Genomic DNA, 23,094 nt, shown 5'->3' on the forward strand with positions numbered 1-23,094 from the left:
GTCTTGGTTCTGCCCTTCTCTTGTACTTTATGAGTATTCCTTGCCCTTTTCCTGCAGCCCAGCTGCAGTGTGAGGGGTTTGGGGTGCAGCTCCCAGGCCATGCCCTACCCCTGCTGCGCTTCTGCCACAGACACAGTAGGGAACCGACAGGGAAACTGGAGGAAGTCCAGCTCACACCTTCTCCTTGTGAAAGCTTTTCAAAAGTCCTCAAGGATACAGGAAGCAAGTGTCTGAAGTCCAAGACAGTACTGGCTGCATCTATGACAAAGGCACAGAGCACTAGAGCGAGAATAATTATTTTCCATAGGACATAGATATAAATTCTTCTGCGAAGTGGAAAAGAGCTCTGGCTGTTCATTTCTACTCTTAGGTAGGTAACTCTGTAGCAACTGCTGAATCATGGAGCTCTGATCCAGCGTTTTCAGAAGGCTTCTGGACTGGAAGCTGAGGCTTGGGTTGGTTTTCCTGGTTGAACTGACTGGAGCAGTCTGGATACTGTGTTGAGATGTTCTCCAGTCACACACATTCAGATTAGCACCATTTCCCCTCACCCCAAAGTTCAAGCATGCAGTTTTCCTGAGCTTGCAGTTCACCCTGCAGTTGGGTCTCTGCACAGAAAACGCTTAAAACTGTTAAAATTCTGTGGTTCATGGCTCCTTTAGAGAGGAAAGCGTGTGTCTAGGGAAGTCACACAACACTTCTGAAGAGACACTGAAGTTCAAGAGCCACAGTTAAAGTCACCTTGAACAAACGAGGGAATTGCCAATAATTTCCACTGTTCCCATCAGCTCGGCTCCACTGAAGAGGATGTGTGAGCGGAAAGCCTACCAAGCAGGACTTGCAGCTCCTCTCTCCACAGTCAAATGAACATTAAAAACAACTTCAGGAAATCCAGAACTTATCCAGCAGTGCTTTAGCAGTAGCACAAGGGGTCCTCTTCTCACAGAAATACCATTCCAGGGCTGCAGAGAGACTGGACAGAGGTGCTGCTCTGCTGTTTCTGCAGTTACAGTGGCAGCAGCAGCTTGTTACTCCTCATTTCCTCCCACAGCACACTTGGGTGACCACATTTGATGGCTGATGTTGGAGAGCAGAACTGAAGTCATTCCAAGGCAGCCTACATATTTGCTTCACCATCTGGATGACCTTTCTAAGGAGAAACCCACCCAAAATCATCTGCAGCAGCCTATGTAACACTGAGAACATTCCTACAGATCCAGTAAGTAATACATAAAGACAGGGAGAAGAGCAGCTGTGACTGTGAATTTATAGAAGCAGCTACAGAAGTTCAGTGTGCTAGGAACAAGAAAATCTCCCGCAAAAACAACTTAAAATGACTTTATTTTTTAAGTATATTAGCACAGTATTTACAAAATCATTTCATGTTTCATAAATAAAAACAGTTTCTTGGGTAAAGACTATAGATCTAGAGATATTTAAAATGTCTATATATTTATATATACACACATATGTACACACACACAAACGAAAGCATACAGTTATGAACAACTTTGGTTTAAATTACTGGTGGGAAAGGGCTGGCTGGGTGTACCAATGACTTTTTAAACTCTCGCCTTTCAATTCCCACCTAGAAGAAATCCAGCCCTTAACACAAGAGGATGGTGGGTTTCTCCCATTTCTGGGGCCATGATTCTGCAGTCCATAGACAGCCACTGAGCTCCTCACGTTTTGACAATTCCTAGAAACAGCTCGGCCTGATCCCACGGTGACACAGTGGGGTTCTGCTGCAGTTTGCTTTACAGAAATTAACATAAAGCTATTACACATAACTGTTTTTGTAAGGCAGAATACCTCAACAGAATTGCAGCTGATTTGGTTTTTTATTCCTCTGCTGCTAAGATTTTCAACTTGCCAGAGGGAATCACTAGTTATAAACAGGGAGCGCTGCACAGTACTAAATTAGAAAAAAAATGATACCAAATTGTAATGGAGAACTACCTCCCATCTTTAATTAGATATCACTGAGATTATGGAAAAACCTGCACCAAAAGATTCATATGTAAGAGCTCAAACTTCACATGAATACTCCCACTGGCAAAGTAGGACAGTAAATGTGAGCCGTAGCTGCTTCTCCCATAATTTAATTGCATGGGTGATCCTCTTCCCTGTGTCCCAGTGATCCCAGTGAGGGCTGGACCATGGCTTGCTTTAAGTGGTTCAATCCTGCAGCCTTGGCAAGAGGGAAAATTGCACAGCACCTACTGTAAAATCAGATACCTCAATTTCGCTTTGTTGAATTCTTAATGCGACTCGGAGCTCAACGTGCAGAGACCCAAATCCCTGCAACATGCACCCAACAACATGGATATGAACCTTGATTTGCAACATTCCACTCTGAGAAGTGCCAAATTACTCAGGATCTTTAAAAACATAGATTTTATTACAAGACTTTTTGGCAACAGCTTTCCAAACCAAGTTTTAAATCGTTAGAAGGAGAAAACCATGTGTGCCTTTGAAATACAGTACCTTAGTACAAACGGGAAACAGTGTCAAGATTTCTACAAAGCATACACAAAGTCCAAGAGCAGCCAACTATATTGGAACAACTCTCAAAACAGCTGTAAAACATAGCAGAATCTCATGGAATGTGCAAGTCCTAGTAAACTGTTTTTTAATAGATATATACAGAAACTGAGCTTCCTCACTCCTCATCAGCTCCTCCTACTTTTTATTTTATGTATTTGTGATGTAATGGCAGCAACACAAACCTGGGCCAGAAATCATAATTCAAGAAAACAAGATTTTAAACTCCGTCAAAAATACACTAAATAGGACAACTCCTATTTTTATGAAGCACCCACGACTTTCACAAATTCACTGAGTTAAGAAAGCCTGAAATTGCTTCCAATTCCACACACTGCACAACATGAACACACACAAGAACCACATTCAGCATTAAGATTACCAGCTCCTGTGCTCTGTAATTCCAGTGCTGAATTAGGCTCCAAGAGCTGAGCAGTTTCGCATCAAAGGATACAGAGAAGGCACCGAGAGCCCTCTCACTGGACAAAAAGATCAGCCACCAGAGCACACATGACTACTGTCCACAGAGAGGAATACTAATGTTTCATGGAATTAGAACTCTGTTAATAATTTCAGGAGAGCTGGGAGTAAACTTTGTACTTATGCAACTTTGTGTGTAACTTTTTATTTTTTTTTTTTTATAAAAATTTGCTGAATGTCAGAAAAGATGTATTTGTACAATCTGTACTTCCTGCTTGTATCATACACAAAAAACCATACTTTGTCCATGCACACAAATAAAGAAAGCAATAGTCTAAATGGTATTGCAATCTCTGGGCTCAGCAGGCCCATTATCAAAGCAGTGATTAATGATAGTTTTTGAAAATAGTACCACTAAGGATTACTGCTGGGAGACTCTGTACTGGGCAAATAGTGCTTTTTATATTCTCACCCTCAACCATCCCATATACACCATAACAAAAGAAAATAAAGATCACATGTGGGCAAACACACATGTTCCTTGCTACAGCTGCTGTGACTATAAAATTATGTCATTTATATCAAAAGCACTTTTGCCACACATGCAAAACAACTAGATTCCTGAATTTCTTCTCGTTGAGTAGTGCATCTTCAAGGCCACGGTGTATCAACAATGGTGTACTTTTTATATACGCATCACATAGCTCTGCAGTTCTGGGAATTTAAAAAGAAAGAAAAAGAAATATTGTTTGGGAAGAATAGCAATGTTTTGTGCTGCCGACACAAATCACAGCTTACTTGGCAGATTACAGATTATTTTTTTCATTTCAATATTGAAAGCATATTTAGCATTCAAATAGTGGAAGAAGGTGTTACTAACAGCAAGTGATGTTTCAGCCTCTCCACAAAACAAAGGTGGACACTATCTTGGAGCTTTCACTCGTGAATTTGAATAAGCTGAAGTGGCTCACAGGCTCAGCTGTCTGACCCACCCTGCCCATATATTCTAATGATAGTTTATTTTCACATGCTATTTTGTAAGCTAGTCAGCTTCAGCGTCTGATTCATCCCTGCTTCAGTCTGTGTGTGAATTTTCCAGAGCAGGTTAACATAGAAGCAGGTAGAGCTCAAAAGGTTACTGCCTCCAGCGTGTGAGTCAGAGCATTTGCCTTCCATCTGTAGAACCTTCTGTCACTGGTTAGGAGCCATCTTTCAGAGCAGAAAAAGCAGACAGACTTCTAGCTCTACCCTAAAATTAAACGAGTAATTGACAATTTCTGTGCTTCTGGAAGCTCCACCTCAGCACTAGAAGGTAGGTTTTCATAACCTAAATGAGACCCAAGAAAAAAACAGGCAACTTATTTAAAATTTGACCTCCAAGCAAAATTCTGCCTTGTTCTTCAGTAGGATGAGGTAACTGCAGAGAGCCCATCCTGCTCTGCTGGATAACCATTCTGGTCTGCTCTGAATGCAATAAACTGGCAAATATCTACTTGTTTCCTGGTCTCAACTCTGTCAAGAACAAGCAGTAGCCAATTCTGGAGGAGGCCCTGCCTTCCACTCCATCCAGCTCAGATTACTGGAGCTCACTAACTGGTACACATTCATCAATGGAGAATTGATAACTGGTATACATTTATCAATTCTACATTGATATAACTAACTGGTCCACATTTATCAATGTGTTTATGAGACAACAATGCACTTGTCCTTTGTACTGTAGAAGTGCTTGTTGATATAAACAAGTTGATATAAAACCCTGTTGGTTTGGGAAACAATTATACGGGATATTTGGATGAACCAAATGTAGCAGTCATAAGTAACACAAACCGAACAGCACATGGTATTTGTAAGGAAGCCTGTTTTTAAAACTCAACTCATACACCTTTTTCCAATTAGACCTAACTAGTACCTCATTTATTTCCTCACTGTCAATCCATACCTCTTAGAAATGGCATGATATAAAATTATTTCAAGTGAGCTAACCAATTTGGAGTGACCTTACTCTTTATCTCAAGTAGCAAAATGTTGTAATTGAATGCAGGGGTACTAAACTAAGGGTCTAGTGATACCTCATGACAAGCTTGCTCAGTATTCAGGGAGAAACATAAGTACCAATAGCACCAATAAGTGCTTTTTTATCCTATTTCCATGAAAAGTACAGCTGCTGAATAGAAAAGACTTGATAATACTGTTTTCATTTTCAAACCTTATCATCTAGCCTAAAATTTAAGCTCTTCAATGAGAGCAATCTGAAAAATAATAAATTGAGTGGAATCTCATTGGAATACAATCTAACAAAACCCAGAGAATTCAAATAACATCTAAAGAAGGGGAGAGGAAGTTAATTTTAAACCACCTTCCTGTGAATTTCCATTGGGGATCACCAATTAAATTCAAGAGAGAAAGCTGAATTATATCAACAACAATAAACAAACAACCCCCCCCCATACACAACCCACCACCAAGGAAACATTGCAAATACTACATGAGCATAAAGGAAACAAAGCTATTTGACTTTCCACATTTGATCAGAAACATACTATTGCACAGTTCTCCCACTGACTCATCCTCTTCACTGTTTAGGAATACACATTCTTCCCCTATGTTTGATGTATTCTTTCTTTTCAATTATATATAATTTGAATAAGAACAGCACCTGCCCTCAAACCGGTTCTCCAAGTTTCACTGAATTAGCACTGGGTTACTCTAAACACCAAAACCCTCAAATGCTTAGCCATTAAAACAAATACCTGTTAGACTTACCATCATTCTAACATCACTCCTTTTGCATCTTTAAAAGTCAAAAAAAAAAGGTTAGTAATGAATAAAACAGAAATTAATGTTTCACAGTAAATATTTGGGTTAATTCTAAAATTCAGGTTAATTCTAAAATTCAGGTTAGAATTTGCTACTACTTAGCATGCCAATTAGTGAATATAATAGCAAAAAAAAAAACAAACTCAAAAAAAAAAAAGGAAATAAAGTCATCCTAGTTTCACTGTGAATTTCCCTCACCTTAAGTGCTATGAGCATTTCCCAACCCAAGGAAATATGAAAAGAATAGCATAGCAAGGATAGATTTTGCTGTGATCATTAAGTATTTCACCTAAATAAATCTTTATGAAAATTAACATCTATTTTCAATACCAGTCCCTCTTCTTCCCTTAAAAGCTGGACATTTGGCAAAGCAAAGAGGGTGGACATAGTATCGTGAGATACTAGATTTGTCCTAAAACAGTCAACCAGTGCCTCTGGCTAGGAAGCACAGTGGCATAAAACAGGGAGTCTGGAGCTGTAGGCAACATTTCATAGAGAAATCAAACTCTTACTGACTCAGCGAGCCACATAAGTTGCCACACTGATCTGCCATCTTAGTGCTGTGGTATTGGGAATTAGAACCATCTTTATCCATAATTAATCCCTTTATGAGAAGATAAACCTTGAATATCACCTACCATTTAGTGGTTCTTCTACAGCTTTCTGCAAAACATTTAAAAATATATATATGTATAAAAAGCCTTCATGTTTACTTCTGGCTGGCCACAGTTAAATTACTCTAATTGACATATACAGTAAGTAGTGATTCTACAAAAACGAAGAAAGCTCAACGTTAATCAAATTAATGACTAAAGGTCTGAACAAAAAAAAAAAATTGACAGTCAATTGCTGCATTCTCCAAGGTTGTTTTCCCTTACTGTGATGTTTACCCAGATGAAATACCCCTAGGTGGCAGCGGAAGCCATGCAGATACTACTTTTAAGCTCTAAAACCTAACTGATTATTTCTGTCATTTGATCAATGGTTAGTAACAAAGCAGCAGGACTAAAAAAGAAAAGAAAATTAGTAGCCAAGCAAATCAAGTGGAATCTCCTCAAAAAGAAATACACGACAGTTGTGCATTTAGTCTGGTAGACAATCATCAGAAACAACACATGCAACCTACAGAAATGCTAAAAAAAAATCTGTACTTGGTTAAGATGGCAGATTTCAAAATTTTTCTTTTGCCCTCTGACTCAGGAAAATCTCAAGAATAATTTTTTAAGTGTGCCCCAGTGTCAAAATGATGCCCTTCATCAATATTAAGTTTTCCATAGTCCTTAGATGACACAGAATAAAAATGTGTTCTGAAAATTACTTCACATCTATTTATTGCCTCAAAGCACAGCAATACAGGCTGAACAGCCCTTGATGGAAACAAGCAGCATATTAACACACTCCAATTTCCACCAGGTCTTTCCCTAGCAGCTGTAAGTTCATGGACACAAATTGTATCACTTGAATTCCTCTCTATCTGGCTCTCAGCTATCTGCAGCTGCAAAGAACATATTTGTATTTGCTGAGGTTTCCAACAACATCTAAGTTTAAAAAACTTCTTTTGATTTCATTGCTGTCCCAAATTCAGAGAGTAACATAATGTTCATTCCTGTGTTGCTGTGGCTATTTATTTCTTAATTCCTCACTGCCATGGAAGACCACATCTTCTGTGGAGATGTGTTCTGTGAGGAGAACAGCTCATAAAGAGAGCAGAGTTCTCATCAAAGGATGCTAGTGTGCATGCTGGTTTCTAGTTCTAAGTTTATTTACAAGCAAAAGATTGTAAAAGTTAAGGGGGGAAAAACCCACCCTCTTCTTGCCCAGTTTACTTCCATTCTACAAGTAAGCATAAGGATGTCAGATAAAGGCAAGATTTCATTTTCAATGAAGCATATCTTCAATTCACTTCTCAGCTCATTTTTATAACATAATTATCTCTTAACCTCTTTTCCTTCTATTTTTTTTAAAACTCTGTGCACTTATATTCCTTCCATAAAGAAAGACTAATCCTCTGAAATACTCTTCCTTACAATGAAAATGGATGAGCAAAAGCGAAGGAAATTAAAAAAGCCTAAAAATCTCTTGTCCTAACTGCAGTCAGCTGTCACTGTTAGAAACCATCTTCCTTCAACAGCTGGGTCTCAGGCTCTAGACTGGAGACCTGAAAATGTGTCTCCAATGATGGCTGGCATCCAAGAGGTGGGATGAGTTAGCATTTGCCAGATCCCCCTGCTACAAGGGAGTTTTACTGGTATTCTGCAGCTGTGCCTCTTTCTTTGCTTCTGGAAAATACCAGAAATGAGGCAGTTCACATTCATGGATCACTCAAAAGCACTGTGTAAGTCTGTGAAAATGACTGTTTTGGAAATTATTATTCTACGATTCAAAACTACCAACTGAAAAACCTTCTTTAAAAAAAAAACCCAAGGTATTTTTCAATTTGTTCTGTGTTACCTAAAGACAGGCACTTTCTTTTCAGAAGGTCTCATCAAATTAGGGGGCATGATAGGAAAATCAGAGAAAAGGTCAAGGCTATGCCATCTGCATAGCCAGGAACTGAAGAGAATACCAAAGGGTTCTGGTGTACAAGATCATAGGAAAAAACCTTTTAAGTCTTTTTTTACAGGCCACCTGGATGTTTTGCACTCACCTAATGATAAAACTTTTTAATCAAGTGAGCAAAATGGCCTTTAAATACTCAGGTGGAAGAGTGCATTGTAAAAGAAGGGCAAACTCCCACCAGCTTTCAGTGACAGCAATGGAAGCCCTGTTTGGGCAGGACTATGTCGGGGTGGCAGTCACAGTACTACAGACACACTCAATAGGGACAATGGAGACCACCAACTCACTCAACATTAGACATCTGTTAACACAGCCAGAACTGTTGCTTGCTACCAACCTGGTCTGAATTCGAACTAGTGAAGAAAGGTTCAGTATCTCACTACAATCCCCTGAGCCATCTAGTCACCCCAAATTTATTAATTTTAAGCTTACCCCCGGACGAGGATGATCTTTCATTCTGGAACCTAAAATAATTACAAAAAAGTGACCAAGCAGATGAATAAATGTCACAACAAACCAAATAAAAACAGAGAACCATAGAATTGTTAAGGTTGGAGAAGACCTCCCAGAACATCAAGCTCAAGCAATTAGCAAGCCCAACCCAAGCAGCATCACCTTCACCACTAAATCATGTCCCCAGGGGCCCACCTAAACATCACTTCCAGTGATCTTGATTTCACCACGTCCTGGGCAGCCTATTTCAATGCTTGCCCACCCTTTCAGAGAAGAAATTTTTCCTAATATCCAATCTAAACCTCCCATGGCACAACTTGAGGCCATTTCATCTCATCTTGTCACTTGTTACCTTGGAAAAGGTATTGTCTGGTGATACAACTTTCAACAGACTTGCAACACACATAATTGAAGCTTCCTCTATCCAATTCATTAATTCTATGATCTGGAAAGTCTTAGAGCCTCTAAGCACTTTTCTGTTTAGGCACTAAAGCATCTTATCAAGTACAGTGTGTAAATTGCTTCACTCATGCACTCAGCTCTAAAGGTGAATTAGGCTACTCACTATTCATTGTGCTTATTTTGGCATGCTAGAGTCTACCCCAAAGTCACATTTGGCTTCTTCAGCTAGCACAATCAAAACAGAAATGCAATATTTATGCAGACCATGAGCACAAAGCATTGAAGTCAATACTATACAAATATATACTTGTATAAATCGAAGTCAATAAATTTATCTTGGATCTCAAATATTAGGCATTCTGCCCAAATTTCTTCTCTACTGGAAATTCTCCCTGTTTCAGGATTTATTATTTCTGGCCATGCCCACACACGATGTGCACACATTAAACCTGTATGGCTCAGTGCAGACTCGTGACTGCACTCACTGTAAACATTTCAGCAGCTTGAGTCTGGAAGCAACATATCCTCAATTGCACTGTTCTGTGTCCACAGAAGGTGGACAACAGGTGTTTGAAGAGCCTTTGCGCACAGCTTGAAACAAATGTCATTCTGACCCAAGCTGGTACAGTCCACACAATGTTATGCTGTGGTGTGCCAGCACTCCAATCACACAGCATTGCTAGGTTTTGCTCATTTAGCATATCTTTAAATCTTTCATCTTTCTGAGATCTGATGAACAGATCAGTTTCTGAAACAATGCCTTGCTATTCTTTTCTCCTGGATTTTAAAACTAAGCAGGAGGAAAGACAAGGTTCACTGAAACAAAAGGTGTGCATTCAAATTGCTCTTCTTTTAACCTACCTCTAACCAGTGCAAATCAGTAGGCAGATTTTTTAGTTCTTTAAATCCATGTTTTGATAAGCTTTTGTCATCACCATCCCACAACCCACTCAACAGAATCCTTGACACCCTTTTGCTCTCTTCATTCTAAGATTCAGCTGGCCAACTGTGTAAATGCAGAACTTGAACAGCAACATCCCTCCTACAACTGAAATATTCTTACTTTAGAAACCTGGCTATGTTGATCTCAAAACAGTTTATGATGATGAACTGTGGGTTTCTTAACTCAAGATTCCCCACACGCTCTATGAAACAAAGCCAACACATATAGACAACTTTTTAGTAATTTTTAAAATTATGTAACTGTGCAATCACACCTTGTGCTCACATAAATTATGTCTACCTTAAAGGAAAATAATGCAGAATATTAGGTGCTACTTACCCATAATAAACACGTAAGCCAGACTAAGCAAACTTCCAATAGCCATAATAGCTAAGCCAGCAATCAGAACAGACCCATGTAATGGAGGACAGGCTGGGAAAAACACAATAAAATAACTGTATCAACTGACCCAAAAAAAGAACAAGCTCCTATTTTCAGATATAACTGCTTAGTAAAATAAATAAACCTGATAATGACAGGCATGATTAACTTCACTTGCAAAGCTATTCCAGAACTACTTCTGCATCTTTCCTTTTTTTAATACGTTCTTTAGTGACAGAGGCATTTACTGATTTAGCCTGCTTATCTGAACTATTCTACTAGTTTAGGTACTCCATGGTCATTCACTGCAATTGATAATGTTCTTTCATTAGCAGTATTTTAAGTTTAAACTTACATCCTCAATCCCCACTGCTTTGGACTGTAATTGTATTAGATGACAATACAATACTGTTATAGTTATTACAATTAATCTGTCAGTTCAACACAGGATGAGCTTTGGTTTCTTCTGACAGTTCAGGGTCACTGAGCTGAACTCCCAGAGATACAGGTAATGCTACCATGTATGTATGACCTGGGAGAAGGACACCCTGAAAAAACTAGGGACACTTTTCATTTACAGGCATTATAAAAACATCCTCCAAAAAATACCTGTATTAATGCTTTACCAGAAATCTCTCATCAGTTCATTTTACTATTATAACTTCCAAATACTTCTGTAAATACTAAACAAGAAGCATAAGATTCAAATCACAACTCCACTGGAAGGGTTAGCATTTCACCCAGATTGGACAAATCTTTAAAAAACTACTTCAAGGAGAAATAGGTCATAAATCCCCAACCAAATCAATGGCTAAAATGGAGAGTATCTGTACAAAACAATAAATCAGGAGCATAAAGTGCCTACAAGGAAGACGAATATGTATTCTCCTACTAAATATACTGCCAAGGACAACTAGTCCTAAATTGACCCTTTTTTGTGCTGTGGGGTGCACAGGGAAAGGCAGGGAGGGACAAAGGGAGGACAGGGCCAGGGATATAGCTGGTGTTCCTTGACCACAGAAACAGTTTTTCAGAGATGAAACAAAGTGTCAGCCACAACCCCACTTACAACAGCCCAAGAACACTTCCAAGTTTACTGTTTCTGCATTTACCTTCTTAATGTGTTTTAACAGTATTCATTGAAATACCGATGGGCTCAGTTGCATACAAGCAGAGATTAGCAAGGAATTTCTGATTTAATCACTGAACATGAGAAAGTTATTTCTAAATACCCTAGGCCACAATAAGAATAACAATACTAGCTATCCAAAACCAACACTATTATGCAAAATTAAAACAATTAGCTTTTTTTTTTAAAGCAGCTGCACAGAATGCAGTCATGAAACTGATGTATGTAACGCTTCCTTTAGGCTATTCCTCTTTCACCAGATAAAAAAAGCATTAGCACAGCAGTCCTAAACTATATTTACAGAAGTTACTAGCTAACATTCCATGTAGTGAAACAATTTTTACAAAGTTTTAGTGTTAGAAATAAACAAACATCAGGTGTAGACAAGAGCGCACTTTCACAGAACACTTAACTGCTTACCTGGGACACACAGTGCAAAACCAACCACAGCAATTATAAAACCAAGAAGTTTCAAACCTATCAGAGCCAACGTTGCCTGCATTAGACTGTCAAAAACTGGGAATAAAAGAAACAAAATTGTAAAATTTAACTACAGAGTCACAGAAGGCAGATAATTGCATAAAGCTAGAAATCAGATTCTCCTAAATTCTAAGCTCAGCCAGTCAGTGTGCTAACAAACCCAAAAGTCACTGCAAGTCAAGGCTCTTCTATGTATACACACATATATAAAATTATATGTATATAAACAACATTACAAACAAACCAGAAGTACTAAAATATAGAACCCACAATCTCAGAGCTAGTTATTCAACCCAGTCCCTAAACCCAGGCAGGAAGAGCAGAAATCACTCAGATGTGCTACCCTAAATCTCACTGTTCAAGCAGGTAATCCCTACTTCTTCTGTGAAGCAACTCAGCCCAACAAACACAGGCTAAACATTTTGTTTCAAGATACTACAAATGTGATGAACCCAGGATGCTACTGTAGCATCTGTTTATAAAAATGAGAACATTTTGTAGATTATGGGAGTGGCTCAGGTTTTTTTCTTCCATACATTAAAGAAATACTCACCAATTCCAAACATGACGTACTGAAGCGGTATCAAAATCACAGTAGGGATTACAGTCAGGCCAAGACCAGCCTGATTCTGTACAGTATAACCATCTGCAAACATTTATGTGGGAATCAGTAAAACCAAAATTGGTAATGGGATTAAAGCACAAAGCAACAAACATAAATCATTGGTATCACCAAATTTCTTGAGCTCAGAAAGAAATCCCACTGAAGGACCAGAAGTCACTCTCTAGTCCATAATATTCACCCAAGGCAGTAGGACAGAAAATATACATAAATTTGGACTCTATCTTTCTATTTTCACTTGATGACCTGACAACTCCAATGTTTCTGCTGTAGTCTGTATATTCTTCTTATTTAAAAATTAATAGATGGCAATTAATAGGTGGTACTAACTTCCATACTACAGAACAGAAGAGATTATTTTCCACTCTTATTCCCTTAAATTAAGAGAGCAATTTTAATCACTTACCTTGGATAAAAAGAGCAGCGCCTACTCCAGCTACAACTGCAAAGATGACAAGTGCTACAATAACGCACACTTTCTTCTGAGATTCAATTTCGTATTTTAATCCTTAAAGAGACAGAGAGGAAAACAATCAGACATACAGATTTGTCTCACTAAAACACAGATTTATGATTTAGACTGCTCCTAAATAAAGAAACTCAAACTCCTAAAAATTAAAACCATACACACTCCCAAGATTTAATTTGTTTTCATTGTTTGATATGAATAATATGGTTTGCTCAGAAAAATGACACCTGGCATCAGTGTTCTAGTCAAATTCTTACTTTCTCCTTCCATACAATTTAGCTGATGTGTTATCAGAATAATTTTGGGACATGGTACAGGTTAATTCAGGTAGATGCACTGCTGACATTTAAATGTTACAGTGAATTTGTTTCTCAGGTGAGTGTCAGAGAGACTGAGAAATTGCAGGTTCCATTCTCTTCCTCATGACACTGGGTGAGCTCAGACACATCACATCACCTCTGTTCCTAAAGGAACTTAAATCCTTAAAGCCAATCCTGTAAACAAAAGTCCCAAAACCCCCACCTCAAATAAACCAACACAACACCTAACTCACAAAACCAAGAAAACATACATTCCCAAATATTACAAAGAAAAATCATGCCAAATTTAACAACCTATTTAAAGGTATAAAGTATCACTGATGGATTCCCAGGTTATCTAAAAGAGTACAAATTAAATGAAAAAGAATGTACCAACACAAAAAAAATCCCAACAAACAGTAAGTCCACCCATATTTATTAAGTTAGAAATAGAGCACCTCATTTCCCCACAGAAGCCAAGACCTTTCAATGAATGCCACAGGTGCAAAAACATCCAAAAAGCATCCAAGCATTCTAAAATTACTCTTATAAAATGACAGTGTTTCTCCATGAAATTATTACTTTCCTAAAAATGCTGAAGTTCTGCTATGAATGCAGGGCAATGACAAATCCTGAAGAGATCAGAGGTTCCCATATCATTATTATAAACTATGAAAACCAGGAATGTAACAATACAGAGAAAAAATGATTTTTAAAAGTATGTATTAGTTTTCAACTTTGGACCATGGATAGACCTTTGAAGAGTCACGTAGCACTTCCAGAGGTTTATGAAAAAGCAATAAAGGAAGTTATATATAGATGGCTGAATATGTATATGATTATTACAAATCACTCTGAGTACAATTACTTTCCATTTCTTATGGACTTGACTCTTAGCTGAAATGTTTCTCTTTTTTAATTTCTTTTTTACAAGTCTACTAATTGAAAGAGGCTGAAAAACCTCAAAGACCAAGGTAACAAATTGAAAGACCAGGACATAAAGTACATTCTGCACTGCACAGATGTTGGACAACAGTGTATAAAGAACATCTAAAGATGTCTGACACTGGTGAATTAATGTATTGCCTCTAAAAACAATTAACAAAATCACCAATGTCACTGTTAAATTATAACTAAGCCAGTCCTAAAACACTAATGAAAATTTTTACATTAAGAAGAGAGCACACACATTCTCTCATATTGATTTTATAGCCATATAATAAAACATCTTTGAATTATTCAATAATGTCATGGTGAATCAACAGTGAGGAAGAGTTTCACACACACCACAGCTCTATTATCTGGATCAATTCCCACATATCCTTTAGATGTGAGCACCACCTTGCATTTTACATGGGTACCTTTATGCATCAAACTGATTTCAGGACAAATCAGTAACTGCAAAGAATTAAAGAGTAAATACTTACCAATAACACTTAACTGAGCTGCACAAAAAATAACAAGTAAGCACATCAATGATATGATGACAGCCCTTTCCACTAGAAGGAACCATGATCCTAGAGAACAAACGAAGAAAAATAGTAAGAAGAGAAAAAGAACTTAGGCTATTTGGTTTATATTTATCATTCCTCTTAGGCTATGCCCTAGATTGCCCAATACTATACGTAATTTAGCATTAAGAATTATAATAGGCTAAGAAACCAATGTCCTCTACACCTATATATTTTTCTCCCTGATCTTCTGAGTGATAATCTACTACTTTAGTTCTTCCAGTTATCCCAGTATTTTCCAAACTGAAAGTCTTAATTTCCACTAGAGCAGAGAATATGTTGGTGCTAATTTTTGACACTAGAAGCTACTGAACTTGTGGAACTATAAAAATCTCTGTAAATCAGAAAAACAGTATTTAGGCTAAGCAGAGAAGATATGGGAATTTCAATCTGATGCCTCCTCAGCCATTCTATTCTACTTTCAATTGTGGTAACTCCCAAAGAAATCTGGATGTGTGGTAAGGAATACAGGAGCTAGCCTAAGTGAGAGGGAAACACTGCCTTGATAATTTTAGGTCTTCCCAACATCATCCATTTAGGCATTTTTCCTCTGCATTTTGGATGCCTTAGGCTGTTCAGTCAGTCATGTTTTAAAACCCTGTAAGCCACCTTCCAACATAAAATGCAAAAAATATCTCTGCTGAACTAGAAAATGCAGTTAATTCTTGCACCTCTGCTCATACATCCAATTAGGCTCACTCAGTGGAGCCCAGAGTCTCCATTTCTTACATTAGACTTGCCACCATTCCTCTGCCTGTATGTTTGCTTCCAAAGAAATTTCTAATCTTTATTAAGATGCATATTTGTTGCATTTTTCTCCATACATAAAAGTTGTATCTATTGCTCCAGAAACAATTAAGTAGAAATACCTCACAATTTTCAATGCCAATTAAATACCCTGAGGGCAGCTGCTTTTAAGTCCACAAATTTCCCTCCTTCCCTTCCCTTCCCTCCCCTCCTCCCACAAGAGGTCACAGAAGATACAGTGCATACAACAGAAATACAAGGCAAACACTAAGCTGAAGGCAAGAAAATGGAGAAACAGCTGCTAACTTCTAACTCACCAAAACAGGATTAATTTATTGAATTGTTTAAAGCAAGATTTTTTGGTTCATTCACAATACTGAAAAAGCAAATATTGAACAGTCAGTGCACAGTGGCCACTCCCTAGATAAGCCAAATCCCAGCGATGCTGTTCGATGCAACTGAGAATAATTAAAGAAAGTAACTGCAAGCAGAGATTGCAAGCCACTTCACTTCCTCTGTAGCATTTCCAGCTGACACTATCTGGTATCACAAAAATAAAGCAGCCAAGAAGCCTGGTACCTGCTGGGGCTTCAGCGTGCAACACAGAACCACGTGTGGTCTGGTGCTGGAGTCTGAAAGAACTTCCTGTACAGAAGTGCTTGCAATACTGCAGCCACATGCAACATGCAAGAAAGAGGAACTGCTGAATGCATTTTCCTGGAAATACACTTCCCTTACTCTGATGATTCACAGTAATCAACTAAACTCCTGGCATAAAGTAGTGTTTTGAGAGCCAATACAAGGTAGGTAGTTCCAAGCTAAGGAGAGAGACTTCCAGACTGGGAGGAAGGAAGAGTGAAGAGGTAAAAGGGAAAGGAAACAGGGGAAGAAGACAAGGAAGAAAAGAAGAAATGAGAAGGACAAGGAAAGAAGAGAAAAAGCAACAAGAAAAGAGATGACGGAGAGAGGAAAAAGACAAGAAAACAGGGAAATTTGACAGTCACTCTCCTGATCAGGAAAGAGTGTCTGTGCACAAAGATGAGGGCACTTGCACAGAAATCTTGCTCACACTGCTACCCACTGCCTAGGTGAATCCAGGAATTCTCTAAAGAGAGATGGAGGATGGCTGGCTCTTGTATGACTATCTTCGTAAAATCATCAATTGGAACATGCTAGTAGTGACAGCATGAATTCATCGCTCAGAAATGACCGAGTGAAGCCTGGTACAGGATTTCTATTATCCATTAAACCTTTTCAAAACTCACTCACTACACTTTCTTCTATTAGCTTACTGTCTCAAGAGTTTCTCTAGAACACTGAGGAGGAGCAAGCAACAAAAAGTTGTGCAGAAGAACTGAGAGAGCAAGCGACTGTGTTTCATTCAACTACACCCTCAAACCTAAGCCTTGCATTTTCTAGCATATACTCTCAAACCTAATGCAACCTCAAAACTGAATTTTTTCACCAACCACATTTTTCCTCTGGTGTTTCATCGCCGCAACTGACAACTAGAAAATGAAATTAGAAAAATTGTATCAGTTTCCTGCTCTGTTGTCTTTATACCAGTCTCATAATTATAGACACAGAAGATAAAACTTGCAAATGGGACTTGATTCTCTACATTCTCACGGTTTGCTTCTGCTTCTGGAGTGTAACACTGAATTGCATAAACAGCCAAAAAAGGCTGAGTAAGCTGTAAGAGAATGAAGGAAACTAAAACTGTGTATACCTCGTCCCCTGTTTTTGCATCATTTTAAGAAATGAATGATTTTCTAGCATCATCACTTTCAGTGGCTGTGCCCTTCTCAATTTCAAGATCACATTTGTTTGCAGGTTATATGGTTAACTCAACAACTAGACCCAGCTGAGAATTACACAAATGTCTACAGCAGGACACAAGCCACATCTGTTTGAGCTTCACAAATATATTATTGTGAAATGCAGAAACTAGTAGCAAAACCAAACAAAATTCTAGAGTGCATGGGTAAGACTCCTTGTGCTACACATATGCAGTGCTTCCAAGCAGCTCTCCAAAGGCAAGTCTCCCGTGCAAAACAGATGAACAGGGCACACCCATGTCCAGTGAAACTGTCACATCTGCATAGCATTGGACAGATAACACATGTACAACAGAACCCATTACCCAACAGCTAAGGTGCTGGAGAATGTGGGCTGGGACTGACAAGTTCAAGTAAAAGAGTTCTTTAGATGAGAAATTAATTTAGTGAATCTTACTCATTTTAACACCACTTTAAACACCACCTTTTGAAGATGACATTTAATGCTAGAAAACCACAAGTTGCCATCCAGCAGTGGCATTTTCAACCTCGCTAGAAAACTGCCTACTTTGAGATTGAGTTTTAGAGCTCTTAGAACAGAATTTCTATTAGTTCCACCTGTAGTTTCCCAGCAGAATTAAAGGCTGCAAGAAGCAATTCTTCCAAGAAAAGATCTCTGTAGCCACTGTGATGGATGTATACATTTCAGTATTATGAAGATGATCAGAAATACGTCACACAATAAAATGAGACTGCTGAACATATCAGCACCTATATAATCAAAAAGATGTGGGAAAACATAGATTTTCCTACAGAGGACCTAAATCATGCTCAGACTTTTCTACAGAATGAAAAAATGCATTCAGATCTTTCCCATGGAAGCACTCTCCTCTAACTTAAACTAAAACAAGCCATATTAGCTTACAAGTTAGAAGGCCTAGATGCTACATTTTTTGTATTTAACTTTAAAGGAATACATTGCCACATTGATAATTTTTCTCTTAACATTTTGCTTGATTTCCCTCCCAGCAGGTTCTGAAACAATAGCAGGCAACTCACCTGAGCTGTTTTTAAGTTCCATTTTTAATTCTCCTTCTCTGTTTGATTCTGTTACTTCACAGCTGTAATTTCCAACAGTTGCTTCTGCACTGCGGAGTACCAGTGAGGCCACTCCCTTGATTAAATCCGCCTGGGACAAAAATCTTGCAGACGAAAACGAGGGATAAGTATTCAACTTCTTGTTTCCTCCATGGTAAGAAAAAATTTTCTCTCCTTGTTTTTTCCATATAACGAACATGACATTTTCATCCTTCTGTTCTAGATTAGTCACGTAACAAGGTAAAACTACAGTTTCATTACAGTCATTTTTTTCTATAATACTTGTCCCAGAAAGTATCAACTGGGCAGAACCTACAAAAAAAAAAAAAAAAATAAAATTGACACATTCAGAATTATTTCTTAATACTTGAGAACAAAGAAGAAATAATTGCAAGTGAATTGGGAGAAACAAAACAAATGCTCCTGTGAAACCACAAAAAGAGAATCATGCTTTAAGGGATCAGCAGAAGACAAAAAAAAGGCATTGTGATTCTACTTACTCCTCTACACATGCTCAGCCATTCTCACATTCATTTACTGTATAGGTACCATAACTTCTCATACATTAAAAAAAATAATAAAAAAAAAAGTTGCCATTTGTTTACTTGAACATATCTGCTATTTCACATGTGGAAATACTGCCTGGTTTCTGCATGCAGAACAGCATTAACCACAGCATACAGATAACACACAGACAGGATTAACCACAGGTCATCCCACCGATGTTTGGTTTTTTGCTGCTGATCACAAGTATCTAGAAACTGAGATCCAGGCATCAGCTTGACACAAACTTCCTTCACAGTTCATTAAGAACACTGGGAACAAAGTCTCACTATTACACTTCTGAGAGAAGGCAGGCAGGGCAGCTTAGTCATTAAAGCTTTGTCACTTGTTCCTTCTTATCTCTGAAGGTGGAGCCAAATGCCTATAGGTTTAGATCATTTCTTGCAAATTCTCTCTCTTTTCCTTTCCAGTGGAGGAGGTTTACACACAATACCATATATATTAAATAAGATTACTACTTAGTATTTGACTGCATACACAACAGAACTGAAAATGGAGAATTTGTAAAAATGACCAATCTGTGTTACAAATCACTGTGACCAAGGTCTCTAACAATCACATTCAATGTGGGTAAGGAAAAATAAACACTTCACAGGATTATGTTACCACTGTTGGGTTTTCCCATCTCCCACACTGCACCACAGTTCTAAAACAGTAGTACTCACTGACCACTGTTTCAAGACCTAAACCCTATGCCAAGATTTTATCAAAAATGAAGATCCATTCATCACTTCTTAAGTGTGGATGCTAAATGCAAGAAGCAAGCAGGGAGTACCATGTCTGTGTGAAACTAAGTCACACAAGGGTCTCACTCTGGCCTGGGAAAGCGTAAAGAGGAATCTAAACAGCCCTTGGAGAAAGACAACAACCCTGCAGGTGTTGTCTAGGATCCTTTTTGTTGACTTGTAAGAAACAGTCAAGGGGTGGTATTCCACTTGACCAACTATAGTGGTGTGTAAGTTTAATGACCAATGAGAGTTTTATCTCTTGGACTTGTCTATAAATGAAGATCAGGGATAATGAACTTTGCTCTCTTGGACAATACAGCTAAGAGAGTCTGTGTTGTACTTCTCACCGTTCCTAATACGGTGTGACACTTAAAAATATCAAAAATCATAACAGCAGTATATAAATTACATCAGCAACAAGAAAAAAAGGGTTAATAAAATGATCTTGGCTGTAAGCTACAAAGATTTTGAATATTTTATTTTCTCTATTTTTCCTTGTTTGTATGAAATCATAAAGTTTAATAGTTTTCTTTGTAGTAATTGTTCCCTGAAGTCCCAGAGACATTAATAATTCAAAATGCTTTACTACATCCATCTGATGAAGCCAAATATGAGAAAGGATATGACAGTCCCCTCATACTGTAACCACTGAGATTTATAAACTGGAACAGTTCCAGGGACTTCACAGGAACTACTGATACTCACATATATAAAGCCAGCCCAGAATGATGATATGTATTTAATGACTAAACTTAATTAGGCCAAGGGAAGAAAAATAAAAAGGAAAGGGGAAAAAGAAAAAAAGCTACGTCACTATTTGCAGTAGCTCTTTATTTTTTTTTCCTCAAATCAAAAGCCTCAGATCACATTTAAAAAACACTCCTGCTTTAAATGTGGCTTTAATTGTCTAACACTGCTTCCTGGATTGCTACTGAATATCAAAAGCTTGAGGGTACCTCACAATGAAAATATTCTCTGGTTTACTCACCGTGTTGCATTTTTTAACTAATAAAAGCAACAAAAGCATACAAACCTCAACCTATGCCCTAATAAAAAACAATTAAAACCTTCAATGCGTCTTTGTGAAATTAATTTCACATCTGTTTCACACTAAATCATGATAATAACTGGTGGGGTTTTTCTTCTTTTTCAGCGCCAGCACATTTACGTTTTTGCGGGCTCTGTCCTCTGCAATCTGGCCGCTTTCACAGAAGAGGCTGTGTGGCTGCTCTCCCGCTAAAGGGAGCCCGACAGCTTCTTGCAGATGGTACTTCCACTACAAACTTACAACAATCCTGGTGCTAAGGGCAACCCAAGAGAACCCTCTCCCAACAGTCACCAAACCCTGCAGGCAGTGGATTAATAAACCTCGAACCTTCCCGCAGATTATCATTTTAGAGGTGCCACAATGAAGGTGGCGATTTTAGAGCCTTGCACTAAGGCAGCGTGGGGGCTTCTGAAGAGCTTGCACTTGCAAAGCTGCCACAGAATTTGCACATGCAGTGCAAATTCAAAACTGATCGAATTTTTATCAACTGCACACAGCTGATACAACTGGTTAAGTTTGGTCACCGCACTGAGGGGATCCGGCCCTTCTCACCTTCTCATGCAAACCGCGCTGGGGCACTTGGCATTTAAGTCCAGCTAACCCCAAAACCCAGACTGAAATTTCGACACGAGGTTTAAACACACAAGTTTCGGTGTGCTGCTTAGTGACAGAACAACACCTGCACCTCGGTGAAATTTTGTTAGCTCTGTCTCCCCACCGAGTTTCTCCTCAAGGCAAAGAAATAAGAATTTAAGACCGTGCGATGTCAGCTGCATTTGGACGGCACAAAAATCTAACACTGAAGATGCAGAAACGCCCCAGAGCCTGCGCAGCAGAGGACCGGTGTGACTGTTTCAGGAGCTGAGCTGCCCTAATGCACAGGGAAGTGAGGAGCAAAGCTCTGGGCACGCCGTCTCTCCTCTCCCCCGCAACTTCTGCGGGGAGCAGCCCACCGCCGGTCCCGGGGACCATGCGGGGAGCGACGGCGGCGGGGGCTGGATGAGGGCGGTGTGTGTGTGTGTGTGCGTGTCCCCGCTCCTTCCCAAAGGATGGCGATCCACCGCTACGCGCCCGCAGCCCCACACGCGCCGGCTGCCACCAGCAACAGCCGGCAGCGGCGGGCGGCAGCGCCGCGAGTCCCCTCGCCGAGCGGCGGGAGCGGCTGGACAGGCGGCGGCCGCTCCGCCCCGCTGCCCCCGGGACCGGCCCCCGCCCGTCCCGCGGCTCGGGGGGCAGCTCAACCCTTCCCTCGCACCCCGGGGGCCGGGACCGCACGGGACGCGCCTCGGGGCGATGGTTGCGGCCGCAGCCGGAGGAGTCCGGAGGACGAGGGAAGGGGAGAGAAGGCAGGAGGGCGGGTGCGTCGGGCACTCACCTGCGCGCAGGGCGCCGAGCAGCACGGAGGCGGCCAGCAGCCACATGGCGGAGCGGCGGCGCGCGGCCCGGCGCGAGAACGGCTCGAGCGGCGCCGCAGCGGGCGGGCGGAGGAGGAGGAGGAGGAGGAGGGGGCGCTCCCGCCGCTGATTGGCTGGGACCCTGGCGCGGGGGCGGGGGCACGCGGGGCGGCCCCGCCTTCACCGCCGGCCCCGCCTTCACCGCCGGCCTCGCTCCACCCCGCCCCCACGCCGGGGCTCCGCAGCAGCCCGCTGGATGAGCCGCGATAAGGCTTGTTTTTGCGGATGTTTTTGTATCTTTTTAAAGTGATTAGCAGGATGTATATCCCACGGCCGGCCGAGCTCCGCGGCCGCGGTGCTGTGGTTCGCGTTGCCCCGCACGCACAGCGCAGAGGGTCGCGTTCGGGGCCGGGTAAAATGGCTGCCAGGGGAAGTCTTTGGGCTCCAATAAAAGGGGAAGCTTTGAGGGACTGACTCCTCCACCGCTTAATTGATTGCGAAAGATCTTGATTTTTTGAAGGTGGGCAGGGCCGCGGCCCGGCGGGGGCGGGAGGGGATAGAGGGAGCGCTTTCGTTTTTCCCCGTCTCTTCCCCTTAGTCAGCTGACTGAGCCGGGGGCTGAGGGCATCCGCCTCGCTGCTAAAGGCCGGTGGGAGACCGGCCGTGCCAGGAGTACATTTGCTGCTGGCTGCAGTCATATGCGCT

General features: G+C 40.2%; 1 protein-coding gene and 1 long non-coding RNA gene across 13 annotated transcripts in view; one reads left to right on the forward strand and one right to left on the reverse strand.

Moving 5' to 3' along the window:
- Positions 1-1,322: 1,322 nt before the first annotated feature.
- CD47 (CD47 molecule) lies at positions 1,323-22,553 on the reverse strand. Of its 9 annotated transcripts, none has more exons than XR_015285082.1 (12): positions 22,371-22,489; positions 18,617-18,967; positions 17,249-17,287; positions 14,949-15,038; positions 13,160-13,261; positions 12,685-12,777; positions 12,072-12,167; positions 10,481-10,573; positions 8,776-8,807; positions 6,423-6,552; positions 5,731-5,758; positions 1,323-3,678 (listed from the first exon to the last, which is right to left on the reverse strand). XR_015285082.1 is itself a non-coding variant. In XM_086883268.1 (12 exons), exons 1-11 carry the CDS (start codon positions 22,414-22,416, stop codon positions 5,733-5,735), a joined length of 993 nt encoding a protein of 330 aa, XP_086739394.1. In that variant the 5' UTR covers positions 22,417-22,489; the 3' UTR covers positions 1,323-3,678; positions 5,731-5,732. The 9 variants fall into 9 exon arrangements, 7 of the variants coding, with proteins under 7 accessions (XP_086739394.1, XP_086739397.1, XP_086739396.1 ...); XM_086883268.1 differs by having other exon boundaries at positions 6,423-6,447; XR_015285083.1 differs by lacking the exon at positions 17,249-17,287 and having other exon boundaries at positions 22,371-22,536.
- LOC111940372 (uncharacterized) overlaps positions 22,502-23,094 on the forward strand; it is a 28,928-nt gene continuing 28,335 nt past the window's right edge. For all 4 annotated transcript variants that reach the window (XR_002869487.2, XR_015285086.1, XR_015285085.1 and 1 more), the window contains exon 1: positions 22,502-22,682. This is a non-coding gene — a long non-coding RNA (uncharacterized LOC111940372). The remainder of the gene's footprint in view (positions 22,683-23,094) is intronic.

The sequence above is a fragment of the Cyanistes caeruleus genome, chromosome 3 (assembly GCF_971803275.1).
Source record: "Cyanistes caeruleus chromosome 3, bCyaCae1.hap1.1, whole genome shotgun sequence".
NCBI classification, from domain to species: Eukaryota; Metazoa; Chordata; class Aves; order Passeriformes; family Paridae; genus Cyanistes; species Cyanistes caeruleus.